Source organism: Macaca mulatta, chromosome 4, assembly GCF_049350105.2.
Source record: "Macaca mulatta isolate MMU2019108-1 chromosome 4, T2T-MMU8v2.0, whole genome shotgun sequence".
Classification (NCBI taxonomy): domain Eukaryota; kingdom Metazoa; phylum Chordata; class Mammalia; order Primates; family Cercopithecidae; genus Macaca; species Macaca mulatta.
In genome coordinates, this window is record NC_133409.1 from 4,010,857 (window position 1) to 4,027,966 (window position 17,110).

General features: G+C 46.5%; 1 protein-coding gene across 1 annotated transcript in view; it reads right to left on the reverse strand.

Annotated features, from left to right (window-relative positions):
• The window catches only part of KIF25 (kinesin family member 25), a 67,435-nt gene that overhangs the window by 3,576 nt on the left and 46,749 nt on the right, over positions 1-17,110 (reverse strand). Inside the window, exons 9-12 of the mRNA XM_028846971.2 lie at positions 11,805-11,879; positions 8,626-8,775; positions 2,822-2,998; positions 1,350-1,501 (exon numbers count right to left, since the gene is read on the reverse strand). Of these exons, the coding sequence (XP_028702804.2) occupies positions 1,350-1,501; positions 2,822-2,998; positions 8,626-8,775; positions 11,805-11,879 (554 nt within the window). The remainder of the gene's footprint in view (positions 1-1,349; positions 1,502-2,821; positions 2,999-8,625; positions 8,776-11,804; positions 11,880-17,110) is intronic.

Sequence of the window (17,110 nt, forward strand, 5' to 3'; positions counted from 1 at the left end):
TAAGGACATGAAATCCAGTCTTATTCCCACCACCAAGGGCAGCCACGCCTCCCCTGTATCGGGAGTGTTTTTGGTAGAGATTGTTGGTGCTCCCTAAACATCAGGCGCCTGTGCCTTGCCGGCCCCCTGCAGGTACAAGGCCCTGTGCCCAGCTGTGGCCTGCTCTGGGCTGCCAGGGGCTACTGTCAGCACGTCCCCGTCACCTCACCTTCCGTTGCCCGAGCAACCTTGGAGGTCACATGTTTCAAGTGCCATGGTGGGAAGACGGATGGGGAACGTTCAGCCACACTGGCCCTCGATACGAGTGAGAAATGGTCTTTCCTGTGTCAACCCACTGAGACCAGGTTTCAACGGGACTACAGTCTCATGTTCCGGCCCCAGACCCGTGGTTCTCCAGGTGTGGTCCCCGGAGCCGTGCTCTTGCAGAAACACACGTTTGGGGTCCAGTCCCAGCCCTGCTGAACCTGAGCATGGGTGGTGTCTGCTATTTGTTCCCACCACCTGCTGCAGGGGATTGGACGCAGCTCAAGTTGGAGAGCTACAGCCCAGGCTTCACAGGCCTTTGTATTCTTTCTGATACGTTATGTAACTGGAATCATTTCATCTACTGCACAGTTTGTAATTTGGGTTTTAAACTGAAACTACACTCATTGTTTCTTCCATGACAAATGCATGTACTCCAAAGTGTATTATGCCCTGCTTTTCTCTCTGTGTTATATTTTATTTAGCAGAGTGTTTTCCTCCCTCCCAGTCTCACTTTTTCTTCTCAGCCTGTGATCCCAGTGGCCTTTTCGGTTTGGGATGCAGATAGTGAAAAAGTGTGGCTGGTATTCCCATGCTGGGTCCTGTGAAAGGCCTTGGATGCTGCAGGCACACTGATTTTTCTTCTTCTCCCTTCTTCCTTCTTTTTTCCTCTTCCTCCTCCTCCTCCTCCTCCTCCTCCTCCTCCCCTCCTCCTCCTCCTCCCTCCCTCCTTCCCTCCTTCCTTCTTTTTTTGACAGAGTTTTTGCTCTGTTGCCCAGGCTGGAGTGCAGTGGCACAATCTCGGCTCACCGCAACCTCTGCCTCCTGGGTTCAAGCGATTCTCCTGCCTCAGCCTCCTGAGTCACTGGGATTACAGGTGTGTACCACCATGCTCAGCTAATATTTGTATTTTTAGTAGAGACAGGGTTTCACCATGTTGGCCAGGCTGGTCTCGAACTCTTGACCTCAGGTGATCCACCCACCTCAGTCTCCCAAAGTGCTGGAATTACAGGCGTGAGCCACTGCGCCTGGCCTGATTTTTTTTTTTTCTCCTTAAGTGGGTTTTTCTATTACTTGCCACTGACCAAGCACAAATGGTGACTTACCAGTGCTATCAGAGCAGGCGGCTGTTGTTAGAGTCACCGTAATTATCAGGTGAGACCTGGAGGAATCCGCATGCACCAGGGTGGGGTGCTTTGCTCTGAGCTGCAGACCTCCACGAACGAGCTCCATCAGTTTTGAGGCACTGCCAACAGCCCTACAGACGAGGCAAGCAGTGGGGAACACAGCACGGGCGGCCCCCCTTACCCAAGGCGACTTCCAAGCCTCCTCGGCTCCTCTCACATGAGCCACGCGTGCCAATGGGGGACTAAAGCCAGTCCTGGGCACAACAAAACATGGTAAAGCAAACTTTTTCCTTTCGAGGCCTAACCAACCTATAGCATCTCTAATCGCTAACCCTGAAATAACGGACTGCTTCCGAACAAAATCAGAGGTTGCTAACCTTTTCAACATCAACTGTTCCTTTATTTATTAGAGCCTCCAGTGACCATGTTTTAAAAGTATTTTGTGCATCAAATCTGATTTATGAAATAAAGGTTTAACCCATTTCCCCATGTTAGTGGATGAGATGTGACTGCTAATCAGAGCTCTTAGTCAGCAGGAGACAACATTTCCATCACAGCTGTCAGTCAGAGGCTCAAATTTCAGGTGACTTTGTGTGGCCGTATCAGGGTTGCACGGATGATTTCCTTCAGCTCTGTGAAATATTCGGCATGGCTGGCGGCCCTTCCCTTGCTGCCTCTGGGGCCCAGGATGGGCAGCCTCTCCGGGCCCTCACTCGTGGGGAGGGTTCCTTTTGTCAGCTCCCAGCTGCACCCCCATTGGGGCAAATCCAGCACATGCATGTGGATTTGAAAATTGGGAACTTTGAGGAAAATACTTAATATGGGGGATCCTCACTTTTATAAGAGGATTCATTACATATTCTATGAAATACTGATATTTACAAGTGTGGATAAGTTCATCTCTCCTAGCCTGAGTCGGGTGGGCAAGTTCTTTCACCTCTGCAGGCCTGCTTCCTCATCTGTGAGATGGGATGACGCCCGTCCAAGGTGCTCTTACGAAGATTTTTTCAAAGCTACGTTTACTTGTTTATTTTAATTTTGATTGTAAAAATATTTTGTTTTTTTTTTACTTTTATCTCTAACAGCTTTAAGATATTAATAACGTATGAAAATGGTATATGTTTAAAGTATACACCTTGATATTTTGATATGTGAATACATTGTGAAATGATCACCTATTCCAGCTAATTAACAAATATATCATCCCGACATAGCCAACTTTAAAGAAAGATCATTCTTACAGCAAATTGACAATTGTGCAACACATACAAAGCATGAAAACACACAAGGAACCATTCAGTGACAAGGAGCACTGACTGGGCCACCACGGCCTATTCTCCTTGGGATCCTTGGGCGTGGGGAGCTCGTTTAGAGACGTCCAGCCTCCTGACCACGCGGCAGGTACCATTCTCACTCAGAGGCCAGCAGCACAGGGCAAGTGCAGTACTCACTCAGAGGCCAGCAGCGCAACCTCTGTTCGTCCGTCCTTGGCTGTCATCACCTCACGCTTGACCCCTGACACTGCTGCAACAGTGTCTTTGGCCAGAAGGTCAAAAATGTCATTATTGTAAACTTCCACTATGGAGACTTCAACCTTTGGGCTTCTTGAGGGATTTTCCGAAATCAGCCTGTGGGAAAACACGCAAGAGAAACTTACAGAAAGTCTCACAGAGTGATTTTCAGTGTAAGCCAATCACAGCTCCAGACGCCCTAGAGGATGCTCAGTAAGACTGGTGGGGTCCGAGCAGAGGGCTGCACGTTACTCACCCCAAGATCACTCGGGGAAAGGGGGTGTGCCATTTAGGTTGTAGGGTGAATACGTGTCTTGGGAGCAGTTATTTTATCAGAGTTATATTTAAACCAACAGCTTTGCAACCAGAACACAGGATTCTAAATACACAGGGCAAAGAAGCCTGAATATCACATGGCTGTGGTATAGAAATTACCATGCCCCACTGATCGATCACTGCAGACACCCAAGGCAAGGCGCAAGGATGTTCGGGCCTCTAGCACTTCTCCAGTGATGGGGTTTGCTCATTTTAAAACTTTTCCACTTCAGGGAAGCTTCTTTATTCCAATTCCACTTATGCCTTCCAACTGCAACTTTCCTGCAAGCAAGACCCATCAAACCAACTCCGGCTCCTTAAAAAACAGCTGCACAGCTGGGCGCGGTGGCTCACGCCTGTAATCCCAGCACTTCAGGAGCCCGAGGCGGGTGGATCACGAGTCAAGAGATCGAGACCATCATGGCCAACCTGGTGAAACCCCATCTCTGCTAAAAATACAAAACTTAGCTGGTGGGTGCCTGTAGTCCCAACTACTTGGGAGGCGGAGGCAGGAGAATCGCTTGAACCTGGGAGGTGCAGGCTGCAGTGAGCTGAGATCCGGCCACTGCACTCCAGCCTGGGCAACAGAGCGAAACTCCATCTCAAAAAAAAACAAAACAAAAAAAACAAAACAAAAAAAAAGCAGCTGCACATCTTATTTTGCTCCATGTTTTAAAGAACTATGTGCTGACTGTAGGAATGTTTTTGAATAAAGATACTACAGAGAGAGAGAGAGAGAGAAAGAAAACTGTAATCCCACAGCAAGAAAAAGGTGAGTGCTAACCCTGGATTCCCTCCCTTCCTCTCTCCTCCCTCTGGCTTTCTGGTTTGTCTCTGACAAAACTCCCCTTCCAACCTTGTCACCAAATAACAAAGGCCTCTTTCTGTCTGCTGGAGGTGGCTGCCTCCCTACCACATGCAAGGTGATGTCAATCCCACGGTGAGCATTGTGCTTTTCTTGTTCCTAAGGCTATTCTGAGAACTGGGCGAGAAGTCCCGAGTGACAGGGTGCTATCTGTACTCGAGGGAAAATCCAGTTGGGATGTTTCCCACCCAGGCGCTGCCAGGCTGTTTTTTCATCCAGATCTAGAGGAGTTTTGTCTTCTAATGATAAACAGTAAAGAAAATGATGAAGACTAAAATGAAAGAGAAAGTAAGTAAAACTCTTAAGGTAAAAATCATTATTGGCAAAGCATCAAGATTTGGATTAGGTAGGTTCAGCACTGGGGTTAGGTGAGAACACTCTGAGAAGAGTGTGTGCAACAGTGAAAAATGAAGTTAGCTACAGATTTTATTTTACTTTATATTTATTTATTTTTTTGAGACAGAGTCTCGCTCTGTCACCTAGGCTGAAATGCAGAGTCACATTCTCGGCTCACTGCAACCTCTGCCACCCAGGTTCAGTTGATTCTCCTGCCTCAACCTCCTGAGTAGCTGAGATTACAGGTGCCCGCCACCATGCCCGGCTAGTTTTTGTATTTTTAGTAGAGATGGGGTTTCGCCATGTTGGCCAGGCTGGTCTCGAACTCCTGGCCTCAGGTGATCCACCCGCCTAAGCCTCCCAACGTTATGGAATTACAGGTGTGAGCCACTGTGCCCAGCCTAGAGTTTTTACATTCTCCTCCTCTCCACACGTTAGGTAAAAATGCACCACATAGCCAGAAACTTAACCTCCACACTTGGGCCCATCCTTTATGTGACAGTTTGTTCTTTGAGTGTCGCAAAACCTAACTTAGAAATTTCTCAATTACATAATACCGAGGAGTTAATTTGAGAGATTTCCCACAAGTCATTACTGGGCTGTTGACTAGATTCTAGGGACAACGGTGAAAACCACAAGCTTCAGTCTTAGCCTTTAAGCAGCAAAGTGTTGAGAAGAAGACAGGTAAAGGACTCCGGGTCCTGCGATGAATGGGTGTGATTCAAATGCACCGGCAGCTTCCCCGACTCTCTGGGGTGGGGAGGGGCAGGGCCATGCTTTGTCTCTGCCATCTTTTCCTGCCCATTTCCTACTGGGTCATAATTACCCATTACCACTCTAGACTTTTAAAAGCAGAAAATTGATCACATGCACTTTTGGATCCCTTGTGCCTCTGACGGTGCGTAGCAGGTAGAGAAACACCACACGCTCCTGTTGATAAGGATGACAGCGGAGACCAGTCGGGAAGGAGGCGGTGTCAACAACCAGGTTTAGAAGGAAGGAGAGGGACGTGCAGAGCCAAGGAATCCAGGCAGTAGCATTTTATTTACTTTAAAACAACAGGAAATGGCTTCTCTGGTGCCTTCAGCAATCTAAGAGTAGCGGTTTTCAGGGTCAAGGGTTCCTGTAAACTATCTCCGACATCAGCACTGACGTCACTGTGGTTGTGTATCATTTTGGGCAGAGGGCCGTTTGCAACTTGAGTCACGAACACCCAAGCTCACCCCCAGCCCTGGCCCAGCGCACCCCTCTCCAGGTGTGGATGTGACGAGGGAGGACACGGTCCGTGTCTGCTCGGATTCTCGTTTCTGCAAACGAGGAAAGAGAGGTACAGGGAGAGTAGGGCCTTGCTCGGGGCCATTCACTTGGAAGAGCAGAGATCTGAGACTCAGACTGAGGGATTCCAGTGCCACAAATCACTGTGCCCTGGAGGGAGACGCACAGCACCCGAGGCTCAGAACAGCAAAACGGAAAAACCATTTTAGAAAGGAGGCGACTGAAACGCTTGCCAGTTATGCGATGGGCCCATTGGCAACGCTGATCATCCGGTTTCCGGAGAGGCCCAGCCAACTGGCCATGGTCCTGATGGATCTTCCCCAACATTTTTAGGCAGCTAACAGCCCTTCCCAGCGCTCCCTCAGCGCAGTTCCTGCCCCGCAGCGCCGCTCCCGCCCCCTTGCAGCCCTCTGCCATCCTGGGTATGCTTCCATAGGTCAAAGTATGAGGCCTGCTCTCACTGGCTGTGCATCCTGCCTCTCTAAGCCCAGCTGAGGGCGGAAATGGCCTTGGAAGCAAGCATGCAGCTCAGGCTGGGAACACTAGGAAGTCCACCTCTGGGACGTGCTGCCTGGCCACATTGCCTCGTTCCACCACGGTGTCCCCGCTCTCACAGATGAGAAGAAACGCGGCGCGGGGTGGAGAGGGAGTCTGGAAGCTCCCACCATTCTCTCCCACTTTCTACCTCAGTTCCCCAGTGCTCTTGCCTGAGCCTTAAAGTTTCTGGAACTTGAAGAGTTTGCTTAGCAGAAGGAAAAATGACTGGTCGAATATTTAATGACATGCACAACTCATGCAAGCTCAAACTCCTGACCTCGTGATCCTCCTGCCTCGGCCTCCCAAAGTGCTGATGTGTCCGGAATTGGTAGGTTCTTGGTCTCACTGACTTCAAGAATGAAGCTGCGGACCCTAGCGGTGAGTGTTACAGTTCTTAAAGATGGTGTGTCTGGAGTTTGTTCCTTCTGACGTTCGGACGTGTTTGCAGTTTCTTCCTTCTGGTGGGTGCGTGGTCTCACTGGCTTCAGGAGGGAAGCTGCAGACCTTTGCAGTGAGTGTTACAGCTCAAAAAGACAGTGTGGACACAAAGAGTGAGCAGCAGCAAGATATATTGTAAAGAACAAAAGAATAAAGCTTCCACAGTGTGGAAAGGGACCTGAGCGGGTTGCCACTTGGCGATAGGCGAGTCCCACCGCTTGGCAGTACTCTGTATCTAGCTAACCTAGTGGGGACTTGGAGAACTTTTCTGTCTAGCATTCTGTGTCTAGCTAAAGGATTGTAAATGCACCAGTCAGCACTCTGTGTCTAGCTTAGGGCTTGTAAATACACCAATCAGTACTCTGTGTCTAGCTCAAGGTTTGTAAATACACGAATCAGTACTCTGTATCTAGCTAACCTAGTGGGAACTTTGAGAACTTTTTTGTCTAGCACTCTGTGTCTAGCTACAGGATTGTAAATGCACCAATCAGCACTCTGTGTCTAGCTCAGGGATTGTAAACGCACCAATCAGCACTCTGTCAAAATGGACCAATCAGCTCTCTGTAAAATGGACCAATCAGTTCTCTGCAAAATAGATGGATCAGCTCTCTGTAAAATGGACCAATCAGCAGGATGTGGTGGGGTCAGATAAGGGAATAAAAGCAGGCTGCCCCAGCCAACAGTGGCAACCCACTCACGTCCCCTTCCACACTGTGCAAGCTTTGTTCTTTCGCTCTTTATAATAAATCTTGCTGCTGCTCACTCTTTGGGTCCATGGTGCCTTTATGAGCTGTAACACTCACCGCGAAGGTCTTCAACTTCACTCCTGAAGCCAGCGATACCACAAACCCACCGGTAAGAGCACACAACTCCAGACACACTGCCTTTAAGAGCTGTAACACCCACCGCAAAGGTCTGCAGCTTCATTCCTGAAGTCAGCGAGACCATGAACCCACCAGAAGGAAGAAACTATGGACACATCTGAAGGAACAAACTCCGGACACACCATCTTTAAGAACTGTAACACCATGAGGGTCCACGCTTCGTTCTTGAAGTCAGCGAGACCAAGAACCCACCAATTCTGGACACACTGGAATTACAGGTGTGAGCCACCGCACCCAGCTACTGAAATGACTTGTTACTATTTTTTTTTCTAGGACTAATTTTGTTGGTGAAATCATGACACGGGCAGTGGGTCTCTTTTGAGAATGTGCTAAAGGGTCGGGAACATCTTCGCAGGCCATGTTGGCTGGACCCCTAAAGAGAAGTGGATGCATACACTCCTGATGGCGGCAGGAGGAAGGGCGATGGAAGAATGGGAGTTTTCCCTCTGTGTTTCCCATTCCAGGACAGAAAACTTGCATCCCCCACCATCCCCCACCTCCACCCCTACCCAGGAAACCCTCTAACTCGGGATCTCTTTCAAGAAATTTTGTCTTAGCCAGGCACGGTGCCTCATGCCTATAATCCCAGCCCTTTCGGAGGCCGAGGCGAGTGGATCACCTAAGGTCAGGAGTTTGAGACCCAGCATGGCCAACATGGCGAAACCCCATCTCTACTAAAAATACAAAAATTAGCTGGGCACCGTGGGGCAGACCTGTGATCCCAGCTACTGGGGAGGCTGAGGAGGGAGAATCGCTTGAACCCAGGAGGCAGAGGTTGTAGTGAGCCGAGATCGCACCATTGCACTCCAGCCTGGGTGACAAAGCAAGACCTTCTTTCTAAAAAAATTAAAGATTAAAAAAAGTTTTGTCTTAATGATAGAATTTGAACATAATTTCATCACAGGAACTGGTAGCAATAATGCCCAGAAGTATGGAAGCGCTTGGTAATGTTGAATGTATCTGATGAGGTTATGGGGTTTGACCACCTTCTTCAAAAAAAAGTGGTAATAATTTTTGCCGTGTGATAACCAAGGTGCTGACTGCCTGGCTTCCCTGCCATATTTCTCTGCCCCACTCATCACCATCAGCGGTACCTGAAGAGCTCCTCAGCTGCTCTAGGGATAATTCCTAAGTCACTCTGTGGGTCAAGCGGCAACACAGGGCCGTCGTCCGAATGGGGTCCCAACATGGTATAGCTCTTCCCGCTGCCCGTCTGTCCATACGCCATAACACAAACATTGTACCTAAAATTCAGAGCAGATTCAGTCCAGCAAAACACACAGAGGGCTAGTGCCAAGAAGATTCCAGGAAAAATTTTCACTTGTCTGAGAAACTTCAATAAATTTCATTCCCTATTCCCCTGTTACTCCATTTCTTATAAATTACGTTTTCATTTAACCACAACTATTTTTTTTGCATAATCCATCCTGGTTGCTATCTTGTTGTATGATATTGGATTAAACGGTATTTGCACTGACACACACACACAGCGTGGGTTCACCCTTCCCTGTTTCTCCTGGGCATTTCCATCTCCTCGTTCTCCAGCTCAGCATTCATACAGGGATTCTGGCCTTAGCAAGGCCTTCCTAAATCCGCATACCTTCACTGTAACTATCTTTTTTTTTTTCTCGAGACGGATTCTTGCTCTGTCACCCAGGCTAGAGTGCAATGGCTCAATTTTGGCTCACTGCAACCTCTGCCTCACAGATTCAAGCAATTCTCCTGCCTTAGCCTGCTGAGTAGCTGAGATCAGCCCAGCTAATTTTTGTATTTTTAGTAGAGTTTCGCCATGTTGGCCAGGCTGGTCTCAAACTCCTGGACTCAAGGAATCTTCCTGTTTTAGCCTCCTAAAGTGCTGGGATTACAAGCATGAGTCATTTTTGTATACGTTTTCATACAAAAACTATTTTTGTACTTTGTAATTGGAAGGGACTTTGAGGTGCTCATGTCCACAGTCAATCCACATGTGCTGAGGTGCTCTCTGTGACAGTAGCACCTGCCGCCTCTTGGCCCCAAGACCCTCGATTAGCTGACTGCAGCTTATTTCAGAGAAGATAAGAACTACCAACACATCCCCACATTTCCTTCCAGTTGTGCTGTTTAGCCTGAAGTATGAATGGGAGGATCGGAAATATTTGGAAGACTATTTAAAATAAGTATGATAGAAAATCATCTCAGTCATGATGTTGAAGATGTTCGTGGTTGTAAAGGTGTGGGTCCACCTGGCCTGATGCTAAGTGGGTTCATGCCTCAGAGCAGGATCTCCAGCCCTGACCCCTCATCCAAGTCACCTGGGGACATTCAGCAAGTCCTGCACTCAGAAATTCTGACTTAACTGGTCAACTGTGACTCCCATTTATCAATACCGGTTTAACGTGGTGTATCCACCACAAGTCAAACAAATAAAGGTTGTTGTTTTGACAAAATGATTGTGAGACAGTGTTCTCATTGACTGCCATCTAAATCATCCCTAGAACAGGATAGGAAAAGCAGCAGAGCCCAGTCCTGGGGCTGACTGTTCGAGTCACTAGGGTTGACTGTTACATTCCAGCCACAAGAGCCTGGAAACCACATGCTCCCGCCAAACTGATGAGGCCTCTCCGTTACCATCCTGTGAGTTTTCCTTCCAGGATTAAAAAGTCTCAAGGCATGCATAACAAAACCCCACTACAGGCTACGTCTCTTCCGGCTTCCCCGAATTCATTTACATGCATTTCTTTGTGTGGAGAATATCTTTGACCACAACAGATAAATGGGTTCTTACAGGGGTCTTTCAACCATTTAAGAATGTAGAGTAAAAGGAAACTTCCTGAAGAAGGAGGCTGTAAACCAGAAATACAATTCTAAGGGCCCCCAGCCATCTGAATGGACTTCCTCCTTGGCCAGGGCACTCTAAAATTTTATCTCAGAGTCTGGTTCAGGCCACGACAGGAAGTGGGGGCCAGACAAGCTTCATGATATCCTCCAGCGTTAACACTGACACAGACCTTACATCTGACAAGAAACATCTATGATCTGTTCTCTCTGAAGCTGCCACATGAAGGCTTCCTCTGCAAATAAGAACTTTAGTCTCCATAATCCTTTACCTTAACCCAGACATTCCGGAGCCAATGTATTTCTTAAATGAACTGGATTGAAGTCTCATGTCTCCCTGAAATGTATAAAACCAAACTGTGCCCAACCACCTTCGGCACATGTTCTCAGGACCTCCTGGGCTGTGACCTGGGCCACGGTCACTCATATTTGGCTCAGGATAAATCTCTCCCAATATTTTACAGACTTTGACTCTTTTTGCTGACAAGACTCAGAACTTAAACTAACTCCATCTGTTTCGCGTTATCCTGGAAAGGCAGTTCTGGCAGTGATCACTGTGACCACGATGTCTTTCTTATTTCTGGAATCTGCTTACTTAAAAGATGCCTATTTGAAAGGAGACTCCCCTATCATTTTCAAAACCATTTCTTCAGATGGGTATACAAATTCCAGCCTTCTGGAGGAAGAGTTGAAGCAGCAACTGCATCATGATTGGCAGAGCGGCCCCGCGTGCGTGCGCGGTCAGACGCAGGAGCTTCCTGAGTTGACCTGCTGGTCGGATCATGCGCCTTTGGGGCGCGCAGCACACTGTGTAATTGCAGTTTCTGGGTCCTTGAGGTTCCTTGCGGTTGGCTGTGCAGAAGCCTTTGCTGGACAAATGCAAGTAAGTCTTCGTCAGGAACTTGACGTGGATTTCTGCCAGAAAACTGAGATTCTTCAAAATGCCCGGAGTGGAAACTATGGGCTTAAGGTGTCTCCATTAAGTAAAAAAATATTCTTCATTCCTAAATTACGACCCGCTGCCTTTGACATCAGTGGTTGTATATTGCAAGAATAGAAGGCTGATTCCCAGAGGGAAAAGTCCCTAAATCTGACGTTCACATTCCTTACAGATTTTTTTTTTTTTTAATTCTGAAATATAAAAGAATCCCAGAGAGAATGGCAGCTGCATTCACAGGCTTAAGCCCACATACAATGTAACTAAAATGGAGTTTGGAATCCCAGGTGGATATACTCATTTAACAAGCATTCTCCAAATCATTCTCACTGCTTTTCCCAGGGTGTGGAGATAGTCTCCATGGATGCAAGCGGAGTCCACGCTGGGTGACCCATGGACATGCTCTGCAGTGCTGTAAAATGCTCAGACTCTAATGCGACATTCTCACTCCACAGCACAATGAAGCTTCTTTATATTCAAATGTAACTATGATTAACTGGCCTTCAAAGTATTTTCACTCACCCATCCAAGAGAGACGTGAGTAGGGGACACACATCTCCAAAGACCGCACTCTGAGACTCTGCTGGACCATAAACCCTGAGAGACAAAGGGAAAATACTGCATTAATAGAAGAAGCAAAAAGCTACTATAGCATATGCAGACTCAGAAACCTGGGAACACAATACCCCCGTGGACTTCCCATCCCCGCAACACCATCGGAATTCTTCAACAAAAGATTAATCTGTGTTATTTTTCAAGATAACAGAGGTTAAGAAAAAGATACTACTTTCTGCTATGAAAATGTAATAAGCATAAATGAAGTGACAAATGCTTGCAAGATAGGAGGGAAGGAAAGGGAGGGGAGGGGGAGGAGAAAGGAGAGGGGAGGAGAAATCAGAGAGGAGGGGGGAGGGGAGGAGAGAGGAGGGGGAGGGGAGGGGAGGGAGGAGGGGGAGGGGAGGAGAGAGGAGGAGGGAGAGGAAGAGAGAGGAGGAGGGAGAGGAGGAGAGGGGAAGGGGAGGGGAGGAGAGAGAAGGGGGAGGGGAGGAGGGGGGAGGGGAGGGTGAGGGGAGGAGAGAGAGAAGGGGGAGGGGAGGGGAGGGGGAGAGGAGGGGAGAGGAGGGGAGGGGAGGGGAGGGGGAGGGGAGGAGAGGGGGGGGAGGGGAGGAGAGGGGGGGGGAGGGGAGGAGAGGGGAGGGGGAGGGGGGAGAGGAGGGGAGGGAGGGAGAGAGGGAGGGACAGAGGGAGGATATAATTATTCCATAACTAAATCGGCTCTACTGTGGAGGGCCCAACAGTAACAATGTCAAACTCACACTCTGAGCGATATTTGATATGTAACATTCGCTTTTTGTGTTCAAGCTTTTAAAAATCTTGTTTTCCTAGGCCCCAGGTCAGTTCAGCAGAACTTGAATCGATATCATGGGATTGGATGTCTGCTCTGCAAAGGAAACTTCATGTGGTTCTGGGTCTATAAACAGGTACAAATAAAACAAAATAGGAAGCAATGTCCAAAAACTGCCGTTTCCTGCACAATTTGAAAGCAGCCTGGAGCACAGTGAGAGAGCAGGCTCCCTGGCAGCTGCCCAGCAGTGGCGGGTGGTTGCGCTTGGTCAGGTCTGCTTTGATGTGAAACTCAGTTTCCTGAACTACAGGTTTTGACTTAGCTGGAACCACGTTTTTTCCTTCCTTCATTTTCAAGGGTGTCCTGTCGCTCAGTTGATCCATGTCATCTCCAGCCACGGGATTAATTTTACACAGAGTGGGGACCCTTATGAGGTGTTGCCATATGCATGATTTAGAGGGTACAGTGAGCACTGTGTGGGAAGATGCTCAGGGCTGAGATCCTTTTTAACTTTTCACTCAGAAAATACACCAAGATACAAAAGTAGAAAGAATAGAAAAGTCAGCCCCATGTGCACATTGCCTGGCTCCAGACCCAGGCCTGGCCTGCTTCTCACGCTGAAGCTGACCTGAGGTCCGTTTCATCTGGGAAGGCCAGGACGGCTTCAGACCCAGGCCTGTCCTGCTTCTCATGCGGAAGCTGACCTGAGGTTCATTTCATCTGGAAAGGCCAATACATCTGTAAAGGATGATGACTTTAAAACATAACAGTCTTCCCACGACCATGCCTTAAAAATGAGTGTTAGTTATTCCTTAGCACCATCCAAAAGTCAGTGTTTGCATTTCCTCAGTTGTCTAGTAAGTTTCTTTTTCCAGTCAGTGTTTTAGAAATGATAATTCATCATGGCATCTACACTGCACAGGATTGCTGCCTTCTAAGTCTCCTAATCTATGGCAAGGGTTGGCAAACTTTTTCTCAAAAAAAATTAGATAGTAAATATTTTAGGCTTTGTGAACATCTTACCTTTAAAGAATATTGGAGTTTTTCCCAGTAATGGGAGGGAAAAGTCCAAGATGCCGACTACCTGCAATACTCTTTACCTGCAATACTCTTTTCCTGCAATACTATTTACCTGCAATACTATTTACCTGCGGTACTCTTTACCTGCAATACTCTTTTCTTGCAATACTATTTACCTGCAGTACTCTTTACCTGCAATACTATTTACCTGCAGTACTCTTTACCTACAATACTCTTTTCTTGCAATACTATTTACCTGCAGTACTCTACCTGCAATACTCTTTTCCTGCAATTCTATTTACCTGCAATACTATTTACCTGCAGTACTCTTTACCTGCAATACTCTTTTCTTGCAATACTATTTACCTGCAGTACTCTTTTCCTGCAATACTATTTACCTACAGTACTCTTTACCTGCAATACTCTTTTCTTGCAATACTATTTACCTGCAGTACTCTTTACCTGCAATACTGTTTACCTGCAGTACTCTTTACCTGCAATACTCTTTTCTTGCAATACTCTTTTCTTGCAATATTATTTACCTGCAATACTCTTTTCTTGCAATACTATTTACCTGCAGTACTCTTTACCTGCAATACTGTTTACCTGCAGTACTCTTTACCTGCAATACTCTTTTCTTGCAATACTATTTACCTGTAGTACTCTTTACCTGCAATACTATTTAATATTGCATTGAGCTATGATTGGCTTATGCAGTTGGACAAAAGAAATCAATTAGTGACATAAGAATCAGAAAAGATAAAACAATTTCCCCTTGGAGCTAACACGGCCATACATCTGAGAAATCCAAATTCAAACGACAAAGAAAATTACTAAATCAATACAATAATTTAACAAAACAGCAGGTCATAAAATTAATGTGAAAACATTAATGGCCCTCTTACAAATAGAGTTAGAAGCCATGCTGGGAGATGAGACTCTATTAGTGATAGCAACAAAAATATGCCTGGGAATAAGAAATGTTCTAATCCTTCATAAAGAAAATGATAAAAGGCTCCTGAAAATACATGATTAAACTCAAATAAGTGAAAAGTCACAGCATGTTCCTGAATGGAAGAGTCAACTCATGAAGAGGCCCATTTTTCCAAAGTTAGTTTATAAACTTACCTCAATCCCCCCAAAATACTGTATATGCTGTCAGGTTTTTCCTGGAGCTCCACAGTTATTATAATTTTTTTTTTTCCTGGCAAAATAAAATAGTGAGAATAGAAAGAAGCCCTGGAAAATAGAGGAACTGGGATGGGGCGAGCTCAGACACTGGAACCTTCTCTGAGACTCTATCTACAACAGCTTGGTCTTGCTGCGTGAATTAGTAAGTAGGCCGAAGGAAGAGGGGGAAATGCCAGACAGACACAACTCCATGTGGCAATGGGTCAGATAAAGGGACATCTCAGATCGGTGGGGACAGAGGTGTTTTAATAAGTGGTGATGCAGGCTGGGCACGATGGCTCACGTCTGCAATCCTAGCACTTTGGGAGGCCAAGGTGGACGGATCGTTTGAGCCCAGGAGTTTGAGACCAGCCTGGGCAATGGGCAAAACTCCATCTCAATATCCTTTTTTTTTAATAAATAAATTTTAAAATATTATTTTAAATTAATATTTTAAAATATAAGTGGTGTTGCAGTAAATGAAGAGATTTAAAAAGATAAAATTGGATCAATTCTTTATAAAATGGACTAGGACACATTCCTAACAGACCACAAGTTTAATGAAAACCATCCGGCCATGCGTGTCCCAGCAGAGTCCACGGGTGGGTTCTTCTAGAACCTGGCAGCCTTTTCACCTATGATCATGTAAAAACGTACGTGTGGCTCAAAGACATCAGAAGCAGACAACAGACTGAGAAAGTAGTTGCAGCTTAAATATCTCTGCTATATCAAGTGCTCCTAGAAATACAGAAAGGAAAGGTCAGTCCTTGTAGAGAAAATAGCTAGAGAAGTGAAGAATGCACAGAAAAAAAAAAAAAAAAAGATGCAAATGACGGAACCACACGAAAAGACTCAACCTCGCTCTGAAGAGATGCTACACAGACAACCCGTTTCTCACCCACAGACCAGAACAACCCATGCATCTGACCTTGTGCTCCGTGGGGATGTGGAGGGAAGCTGGCCTTGCTCACGTGGCTGTCTGGGGAGGAGGGGCGGCCCCGGTGCTAGTGGGAAACTGGCCCTAGGACCTGGCACTCCCAGCACCCACCTCCCACCTCCCACAGTCATGCCCAGCCACAGCGAAGGCTCCTGTGCTCGGAGCCTATCAGTCTCATTCTTTTTCTCCATAACTTTGACCATTTTTCCCCCAACCTGGAATCTCCTTTCCCTTTTTCTTTTTCTCTCCTTTTTTTTTTTTTTTTTTTGAGACAGAGTCTTGCTCTGTCGCCCAGGCTGGAATGCAATGGCCCGATGTCAGCTCACTGCAACCTCTGCCTCCTTGGTTCCATCGATTCTCTCTGCCTCAGTCTCTCAAGTAGCTGGGACTACAGGTGTGTGCCACCATGTCCAGCTAATTTTTTGTATTTTAGTGGAGACTGGATTTCACCATGTTGCCCAGGGTGGTCTCAAATGACCTCAGGCAATCTGCCCGCCTCTGCCTCCCAAAGTGCTAGGATTACAGGCGTGAGCCACCACCCCCAGCCTCCTTTCCCTTTTTCTCGGCCTGATTAACTCCTGGTTAGCTGAGCTGTTGAGCCCCAGGTTGAGGGCCTCCCCCATCTCTGCCTCCCACCGCGCTGTTGTGTTGGTGGCTTCTGTGCTCAGCGCAGCCTCCCGGGCACCGTCCCTACAGCTCTAGGTCTTGGTGGCAAAAATGCTGCCTTCCTCTCACCTACATCCCTTGTGTCTAACAGGGTGCCTGGCACATAACAGGTGCTCAGAAAATGTTTGCACTTGAATGACTATAGAAATTTAACACAAATGTGTCGGTTAGGAATATCGTATTGTAAATTCCTGTTCTACAAGAACACAGCCAGGAGTGTCCTTCAGCCTTCTGATAAATGAATTATTCTCAAAACAATGAACATGACTTATTCTTTTTCTCCTTGCACTTTGGATCAATGGCATTACTTTTGTTTGTTTGTTTTTTTAAAATAATATTTTTATTTCACATAGAAAATATACCTTCTTCCGACCCTGGGCCTATTAATATTTTTTCTGAATAGTAAGAATTGAACTTTTCCCCTCATACAAATTTATTTTTACAATAAGTAAAGGGCTGAAGGTGTTGGAATTTTTTTTTTTTCCGAATGGAAATAAAATATTTTGACGTTTATTAGTTCCATAAAAAGCTGTTATAAAAACCAACAATGTTCTGATTTCATAAGAACCATATGCTCCACTGTTTCTAAAAATAAGATGATCCCGAATACTAAATGGTAATACCCCAGAATAAATTATTGCAGAGATTTACATTTAAAGTCTCCCTTTCCTCTATAGATAGACAGCAAGT